Below are 9,985 nucleotides of genomic sequence, written 5' to 3' on the forward strand. Positions count from 1 at the left end.
ATTGAAGATAACCAATGTTATGTCGAAATGTGTCCCCAAAATAAATCACTTCATTATGCTTATAAATTGTTGTTTGCCAACTTATTATTATATTTAGTGTTGAATTTGTGACCTATAAATTTATCTGACAGTAATATTTTTTAAATCCAGAAAACTGGTAAGTTCTTTATTTTTATTGAATCCTGAACCAGTGATTCAATTAACAAAAATTTCTACTTTAACATACAAGAGTAAATCGATTATTACATACTCTGTTAATAAGATATTGTACCTATTTTTTTATTAGAGTATGAAACTTGAATCTATAAACTAACCCAAAAAGAGTTCTTGATGACTTTTAGGACAAGCAAGTGCAACCCACACAGAAAATGCTATGGAGCTAATGAAGATTGTTTATGACTTTGTTGTTCTAGAAAATGTCAAGGATGACAGACGATTGAGTGTTAAGGTTGGTATTGTGTATTGTTTAACTGGATCAATCTGTAAACATATGTTTTATATATTGAAGTGTTTAAGGCTGGTTAGGTTTTGTCCTCAAATTGGCACAGTTTTCTTACTACCCAAGGTAATATCTTGTTTCCTACAGGCTGTTATATATACTACACTTGCATTTTGTGTCAGAAGTATTAAGATTTCTTAGTGAATTATAGTGTTATGTCTCACTAAATATTCTCACACTGTTACTATCAAGTAAGTATTACACAGCTTAGGTTTAAGTGATCAGTTCTAGAAGCTGGTATATTGTCTGTTATATTATTTTTTAAAAGTAGTAACATTTTAAGAGTACATGACATTTCAGAAACATTCATATTGCTTCAATAGTAGTCTAGTTTACTATTTTGTTGAAATTTGAATGTACACATGTACATTTTGTGATCTAGTACCTGTTGTAGTATTTCTGGTTTAGAAGAGTAATAGCATGCAGGTAAACTACCCTTGCATAACCAGGGATTTCAAAACATGACTAGATAGAATATTAATGTAGGAACAAGTGTAGAACAGAGGAAATAAACAAGTTTGGTGAGCCTTAAATTTCTTTAGGTTGAGAAGATAAAATCAAGGTAAAACAATACCAAAATGAATCGGTAATTAAAGTATGGAAGCATACAGTTAACATACACAGATACCTACATGAAAACAAGGTACTTTATCGTTCATCTTGGCTCTTCTAAAAGTGCCCAAGACTACTCTTACAATCTACAACTGACCAATCACGAATAGGATTTCAAGAATCTGGGGGTATCTTATGAATATGTTGGTCATAAAGCAGTCTTTCATACACAAAGTAAGTCAGTACACAGTACACCTATCCCATTAAATAAGAGATAAGTTCCTTGACTGGTTAAGCTACAGAAAATAACACCTTGAGCTGACTCAGTTGGATTTAGTATCTTCCATATCAGAACTTAGAAGTATAGAAAATTTTTTAATAAGAAATGTGTAGTATAGGAAAGTAAGGTTTTTAGTATTTTCTTATTACAACCCTCTTCTCCCTTTTCTTAGGCTTGTCCTCAAACTGACTTTAATTCTAATTTTAAAACTTTAAAGTGTAATGTGGTGAAATCACATGAAAATTGCTGCTTTTGGTAAGATGAGACAATCAATTTGCCATAGATCACCCCCTTTTTCCTTAAATGAATTATAAATCTCTAAACTTTAAATTAGCATGTGATGAGGCTCTCCCGCATGCATACTTTAAGATAATGTAACTTACTACTGATTTTTTTATTATTTGCATGCTATGTAAAAGATAATTAGTTAAGTTAGTGGATTTTCTTGTTTAGTTTCTGAAGTAATTCCTTTGGTAGGTACTTTATCATATACAAGAACCTTGTTGTTGTGCTAAATTAAGCATGTTGTGAGTAGATGAGAAAGGAGGACCACCATATGAAAGTCCACCAATGAGTGTAGTGCTTCATTTTGGTGTTTTTTATTTGAAACAACTGTACATAATTTCTAAAATGAGGAAAGAGATAAGTTTGGTACATAAGATAGAGGAAGGTAAATACTATGTATTTATATTAGTTTTAATAATAACCATTATTTTATTGCACTGTTTGTTTCAATAAAGTGACATAGCATCATTAGGCCTATATATTTTCGTGACATATAAGCATGTATGAAAAATACCTTTCAGGTCCACAGTTATAGATGTAATGTGTAATGGAGTAGTATATAGCTATGTTTATTCATATGTAGCAGTTTTTATTTCATTACAATAGTAAATTGACAAAAAACAAAAACAAATTTATATATATAAAAGGTCCCATGGTTATTATGGTGTATGTTTGAAGTGCCTGTGTTTCAGATATTACAACATATGAATTATTAATTTTCATGAATGCAAATGCAGAAGTGGCCAGTATAATGCCACTAGGCTAGAAAGGATTAAACAAAATTTAAAATACAAATAAAACCCTTTTATACAAAATGCTGACATTTAGAGTATATACATATTTACAAACTTAATTTCACACATATGTGAGAAAAACTTAATTAAATAACATAAATATATATTTAGAAAGATAGATATTCATAAACAGGAGCTCTAACAAGTTTATATAGTTTATATGAGCTAGGGACCCAGTGACCTCTTTCTTTCTTTTCCCATATGTTGGATGACATTCATGGCCTCAGCTAATTTCTTTTAGGTCTCATCTAATGCAGTGCAGCCTCTACTTAATGAATTACTCTGCTGCCCATGTGTTACCTTGTTTCCTTTCCCATAGTCGTTTTTCCACCTAGAGTTTGTTCATTTAATCATCCATGCCTGACAATGGTTACACCAGGACATCATTGCCTTCAGAGTGATGGTAAGAGGCTCTACCAACAGTTCCTAGGACCTTAGCCATCCTATTAGTGATGTCAAGGTGGTAGTGGTTATTGACAGGGGCTTTGAGTGTTTCTGGGTTGTGGAAGCAGCTGTGCCCCATCCATAGTTTGCCAGTTTCACTTGTTTTGTTAAATGAACTTTTTTAGGTGGAAATATATAGTTATATACAGCTACAAAAGTATCAAAGTTTTGTTGTAGGATGTATGGTTCTATCACATTATTGGATTCTTTATGCTTTTATAGTTTAATGAAGCTATTATGTTATTTGTTTTTACATCTATTATGTAATGGATAGAAAATAGCTTTTCTCAACAAGCACTGCCCTCTATTGGCACAAATTTTCAACACATGCCAGTAGCCTTCCATCTCCTGCTTCTGCATATCCACATGCAATTGATCATACAGCAGCTCTCCACCAATAGAAGTGCAACACCACTCCTTTCGTAACCAGCACCCTTTTCACATCTCCACTCTTTAATCAGTTCTTGAATGACAGTAGTACTTTAAAGATGTGCTGGTTTTTGCTCGTGGATTTGTTAAAATTTTACATTATACTACTGACTTAGTTTTTTATTTACTGTTTACATAAATATTCACATTTTAGTATTGTGAAAGGTTGCTTTTTTTTTCAAGCTTTTCTTACTTTTTCAGGGGCCTTTTTGCTAGCATATTGTGGATCCCACTCTGTGGCAAGTGGTGCTTGACTAGGTATACTTTTTTTTTTAAATCCTCACTGTCCATCCTGCAACCATACTCGATGTCAGTTACGTTGTAGTCCTTCCTACTGTAGGCTTGATGTACAATTCCAGATGCTGCTAGGTGTTGGTTGTATACCTCTGTTTTATTGTTATCTATGACTAAACAATTACGTTGCAGGTTTGGTTATGTACACCGTAGAGATGGGATGTTCCATAGGACTGCTAGTAGGTATTTCTAGTGAGTTTTTGCTTCATAAATATATTCAACTTGGACCATACACTCATGGACTAACATTAATAAATCAAACAGAGATTGCTGCCCATCTCTGATGCTCTGTGGTATTGAGACTCTTCCTTTCCTACTGCAGACCTGATTTATAATTCCAGATGTGCCAGGTTTGATTGATCGACACTGTTGATGTGGTAGCTCTGCTTTTCAAAATAGAGTACCACGGTCACCTATTACACTGTTCCAGTGGTGCATTCCTCCAGACTCTCCAGTGTGTTTTTCCCCCTTTCTTCTAGCGGAGTTCCTAGCCATAGAAGCCCGTCCTCCTGAGTGATGAATCATACCACTCAGTTGAGAGTAGGGCAGTGGCATTCTGCAGATGTTGCTGGCATATAACACTTTTTACTGTGGACCTGATGTTCAATTCCAGGTGCTGCCAGGTTTGGTTGTAGCACTATGCTGTATTACCGTCTATATATCTGAGTGATTGTTTTTTCCTACCGTGGCATTCCTCCTTTCTACCATCCTCCAAATGTACATTCCTGGTTGGTCTGGTTTTGGTTGGAGATGACCCGGTCATAATTAGTATCATGCGTAAATGGCATGGCATGACATCCTTCCTATCATGGACCTGATGTATAATTCCAGATACTGCTAGATTTTGGTTTAAGCACTCTGCCGGAAATGGTCCAGCTAAGTATGTCCTCACATGTGTGTTGGCCAGTATCCCTCCTACTGCAGACTAGATGGCAGATGGCCACTGCCACCAGGTTTAGAAGATGCACCCCAGGTTTGCAGTCCCTTCTCTTTCCATCTGCTGTATGTCGATTCCCTGCAGATCTGGTGTTGGTTGTAGCTGGATGCATGAACATTTGCATGTGGATGTGCAGAAGCAGGAGGTGGAAGACTAGTGGCATGCATTGAAAATTTGTGTTGATAGAAGGCAGTGCTAGTCGAGAAAACTATTTTGTGAATGGAGATAAATATCTATCGGAAATACATTTTCAGTGTAAGAAAATGCTAACTTTCCACAGTCATTGTTTTGTACTTTTCTTTGCAATCAATATCTGTAAAAACTAAAAAACTGTTAATTTTTGTTAAGACTAAAAACATTTGAATACAGTTTTGATTTCTCCTTTTTCACTACTCTCTGTTATTAAATTTGTATTAAAATTATTTTTAATCATTATGTTTCTTTACTTTTATTTGCATTCTTATAAAGTCATGATAACAACCTATCACCTCATGAATCAGAAATAGTTTGAATTTGGGTTGAGATCTGTTATTGTAATGCATAATTATATATATACTAGTAAAGACCTGCAAAACATCTGTGGTCAAATTAGTATCTTTATTGCAACAGTACTTCTTTAAATACAGGGTTTCTGGAATAATACAAAAGAATTCTAATCACAGACACTTAATCTATAAGTTCACTTGTATTAGGCCTAACTTTAGTTAAGTATTTATTAAGTACAGCCTACATTTGATAAAGAGATAAGTTAACACTGTAAATTGTGTACCTTTTTTGCTTTAGTTTAGTTAGGGTTAAACTTTACTGTACTTAATACTATCAATAAATAAACTTATTATTCTACAACCTAACATTAGACCTTTTTAGAAACTGATAAGCTTTTAACATATTGCTGTACAATATGTCTACTAAATTTTATTTACACATGTCTTTTATTTACATCTGTTGAAATGAAGTGTTTGAGCATGTGCATTTAGATAGTAATGTGTGTGCATTTTCAAGTCAGACAAAAACTGAGTATTATTATAATGGATGAATTCTTTCCATTTATTAAAAATGTGCACCAAAATATTAGTATCTTGTTGATAACAAAATTGAAAAAATAATAATTCTATTGTAAACACACACTTCACAACTGCTAGCAGATTATTATATAAAAGTAAAAATATAACTACAGTTAATTAACACAAAACTTAAATTTGGTATAAATTTTTCCACAGCTTTTAGAAGATGTTTTAAGCTTGTTGGACGTGTTGCTAGTGTTTGAAGATTATGCTGGTGAAGAAGGATGGCTAGAAATGGCAGAAATGGGACTTGGAATAATCTTAGTGTGTGCCTCGTGTGAAAATCTTGAAGTAAGTTATTATCTTGGCCATGAAATCAAATTGCTAGTAAAGCCAGAATTGAGAGTCTAGAGATTAAAGCTGATTTAACGGTTACAGCAAATTTTTAAAACACTGTGTAAAGTACAAAAACAAGATGTTAGAACCTGAACATAAAAGTCATAAACTGAGTTTGAATTGAAATCTTGTACGGCCTTGGAAGCTTGTATAAGCTACTTGCTTCACAGTCAAAGTGATGACTAGTTAATAAGTTATATTATATGTATCTTGTAGCATCATAACCATAAGTATTGTGATAACTTGAAATAATAAACATTTTTCTACACAATCAATGCCAGAAATTTAAAACAGATTATTACTTATTTCACAGTCCGAAGTTAGAAATAAAACCTAATGATCAGTCTTCATATTTACTAACACGACCCTACCAATGTGAGAATTTGAAATATTAGTATTATCACAACAATAACTAATCTGAAGTCTTGATCATTTAACAACCAGGGGTTAAAATTAAAAAAACAACAAAAAAACATTATTTATCAGAACAATCAATGCTAAAGATGTATTTAAAACTTGAATTTAGATCTTTCTCTAAACTATCAGAATGAGAAGAAATGATACTGGATGTGACTAAAAAATCATTGCCATCCTAAAGAGTTATGTAACAGTCTTTGTTTTGAGTGCAGCATAAAAACCTTGGTTGTTTTGGTAAACGTGCAACATACTTTGTATCTGAATCAGGATATGAATAAGTGTCACACCTCTCCTGGCAGCCCTGCAGTAATGTGTCATCTAAATTCTTTTACATTATCTAAAATATTATAAAGCCTTCCAGGTTCTGTCTTTACATAATGCCCACTTTGGTATATTGTCTCCCCAGTTGTTTCCCTGTTAACAATAATGTTGTCTTTTAGAAAGCAAAATCTATGATAAAAATGTTCAAGAGACACTCAGTATTTATAGTAGTCCTGTTTTCTTTACCTGAAAATGAAATTGAGAGATTTCTTGAAATCTGAATGTATGATATTTTCTTTGTTGTCTCAGTTGTGTGCAATAGCAACTGCCAAACTTCATGCACTGGTACAAACACGTCCCCATGCAAGCCTTAATGAAACATGCTACTTGCTGACAACAGTTGATCGTGTGCTGACCCGTTCTGTTGAAGGTATGACATTGGAATCACAGTATCTTTCTTTACTCTGCTTCATTCATTTAATGTCGAAGATTTGTAAATACAGTATTACATACACTGTTGTAGGAAATATAAGGTAGAATGATAGAATTATTTTGTTCATTCACTCTCATCTTCTTAAAGCTATTGTTAATACAGTAATTAAGATGTTTGATCATATTTCTGTAATATTTAAATTTGAAAAGTACAATAATTATTATCGTAGGACATGTAGAAGAATTAAGGAAGGATGATAACTGACTTGAATTGTTGTTCAGTCATTTTCATTCTCTGAAGATTGCGGACTTCAGTAACTGGAAGTAGAATGAATACATGAGGATATCCTACACTATTGCAGTTTAGTTGATCAGTCATTCCTTTGAGATTTAGGACATACCTAGTATTTTAGTGAATATTTAATTAAAGAATAATGGTTTCATAAATTCTTGATTCTGAGTCACTTATTCTCAGATTAATTGACAGAGGGGACATTAGAAGTTACATTGCTATTGAGTTATTGGAAGTAAACAATTTGAACTATTTTTTGTTTTAATACAGAAAGTGAGTAAAAATGTTTTCGTGTATGAATTCATGTTTAGGAGGTGTATACTTAAGTATGTAACTAAGAATGCTTTCATTTATAAAACGTACTTTAATTTCCTATTTAATATTATAAAGAAGTACTTTTATTTCTAATCCTTTCTTTTATTTTATTACATTAAGTGCATAGGGATTCTTATTTATTTCTGGCCTTCATTTTGGTTTTTACAGTGCGTGACTTTATGTATAGATTAGAAAATTTTCCACTTAAAATCCAGTCAGAAATATCGTTGGTTTTACTGTTTGTTTTCTGCCATAATTATCTAACAGGAGCATTTATTTGAAACAACCAGAATAATCTTTTATTTTTGGAATTTTTTTTGTTACAGAAATTTTATGTTGTGAATCCCAGTTTTTTTATTACAGTAGGAAACCAAAAACACTTTTCTTTCCACATCATTATTTGTATTTACTTCTATAAGTTATTTTAAACACCTTTTGTTTTAAATTATCTCAGAATTTCTGGTTATAGTAGATGACAAAAAAAACTCTTTTTTTTTTTTCTAGTCTCAATTTTTGTTCTAAGAGCTTAAAATAGGTTCTGGCTTTTGTAAGCTCTGGGTTAAATCTGGAATATGCAAACAAAAGCTTAAGAACTTTAGTTTTTGACAGATGTATTTTCACATTAAACTGACAGTCAGAATGTTATAAATGAAATAATTTGTAACTCAGTTTTTGCTTGGAAAGTTTACTGAAGTTATGTTCAGTTGATATTAATATTACTTAATAACTTTAAAGTTTACATGAATTTTCACAGCTGAAGTGCAGAAAAACTAAATGTGTATGGTCAAGAGATTAGACCTTTGATGGTGGCTTAATGTAAGTGAAGGAAGGATGGAAGCTTAGGTGTGGAATATGAGAAGTAGTCTCAGGCCATAAACTATTTAATTTTAAATTGATTTAAAACAAGCACACTAGATTTTTAAAATGGGACTGGTCTGTATTGTGAAAGCTGAAACTCTTATCACTTTTGCCATTCTTCAGAACCTGTTGTATATCTGTATAACAGAAGAATTTTAAATGAGTCACTGTGTAACTTGTCATACATATGATTTACCGTGATTAGAAATTAAGTATTTAATTCTCTTATAGTGATTAAAAATGCTACAGATAGGAAAACTGTAAGAGAAAATCACAGAGTTAATGAAAGGTTGATAGAAGAGAGAAACAAAGCATTTGTTTTAATATGTTTATGTTTTTTTGACAAGTTACAGTAGCATTTAAATTTTAACTCTACACACCATCTTTTACTCTATGTACTCTTTATTTTTTGTGCTAATGTTTTTTTTGCTTATTATTGAAATTTAATTAAGAACCTTACTTTTTTAAATATATTTATAATTGTTTACTTCAGTAGGTTTCAAGAACAGTAACATTTTTCTAATTAAAACTTGTTTATTACAGTAGGCAGTTATGGTAACTTTTGAACTTATGATAGTGTGCAAGATTGGAGAAAATCACAAAATGAAAAAAACTTGTAACTAAATACTTTAATAAAATATTATCTTTCCTCATACTTTCTAACTTTAATTTTTGGAAAAATCATTTCTTTCTTTTATTTTTTTAATTGATTACTTTTATAAATGAGTTAGACCAATAATTATTTTAATCTATATCTTTAATCCTTTATTAAAGTAGGTGATCAAGAACACTACTCTTTTCTTATTCCTGTGGTTCGAGCATTGCTGGACAAGGTGATTGGGAGTTTACAAGGAAGTCAATATTTACAAGGTCTGCCAGATACTGTGGCTGGTCCTGCATTTTTTGAAGACTTTCAGCACTATATCCTAAGTCAAGAGTGGCGATTGTTCATTAATAAAATGGTTAATATCAGAAGTTTTCTTATGTTAAAATAAAGTTTTTTTTATTAAGGAAACTACACCTAATTAATCTCCAATCTATTTCATCATGTTGTAATTTATCAGAAAGATACCTAATAGCATCCAGTCTGTTTTGTTTTGTTGATATTGATCATAGTAATTTTTTTGGTGTGAGGTTACCAGAATATTTTAGTTTTTTTATTAAATTTTGTAGTACATTATTTTATCAGAATTGTATCAATCAGAACATTTTTTTATATGATATTCTCCCTGTGATACCTTGTATTTTGCTGGAATGTCAGTCAGTAGTTTTTTTTTCCCTTTATCAGGTTTGTCTGTCTCATGTTGTGTTTTACTACAGTTTTATCTTCTGTACAATCAAGAAATTAGTTTTTAGTCACATAATATTGTCCTCCCAGTATCTTGTAGTTATTTAATTAGATTATTTAGTATTAAGATGTTAGTCTAAGTTACAGGGTTCGTACGCGTCCTGGAATGTCATGGAAATCCTGGAAAAGCGCGATTTTTTTTTCCAGT

The 9,985-nt window shown here is 31.8% G+C and overlaps 1 protein-coding gene across 1 annotated transcript in view; it reads left to right on the forward strand.

Annotated features, from left to right (window-relative positions):
* Window positions 1-9,448, forward strand: part of LOC106469228 (neurobeachin-like protein 1) — a gene marked incomplete at its 3' end in the record, with an annotated part of 92,016 nt that extends 82,568 nt beyond the window's left edge. The window contains exons 27-30 of the mRNA XM_022397681.1: window positions 342-448; window positions 5,735-5,869; window positions 6,902-7,022; window positions 9,267-9,448. Of these exons, the coding sequence (XP_022253389.1) occupies window positions 342-448; window positions 5,735-5,869; window positions 6,902-7,022; window positions 9,267-9,448 (545 nt within the window). The remainder of the gene's footprint in view (window positions 1-341; window positions 449-5,734; window positions 5,870-6,901; window positions 7,023-9,266) is intronic.
* Between the last annotated feature and the right edge of the window lie 537 nt (window positions 9,449-9,985).

This window comes from Limulus polyphemus, unplaced genomic scaffold (genome assembly GCF_000517525.1).
Source record: "Limulus polyphemus unplaced genomic scaffold, Limulus_polyphemus-2.1.2 Scaffold3365, whole genome shotgun sequence".
Lineage (NCBI taxonomy): Eukaryota > Metazoa > Arthropoda > Merostomata > Xiphosura > Limulidae > Limulus > Limulus polyphemus.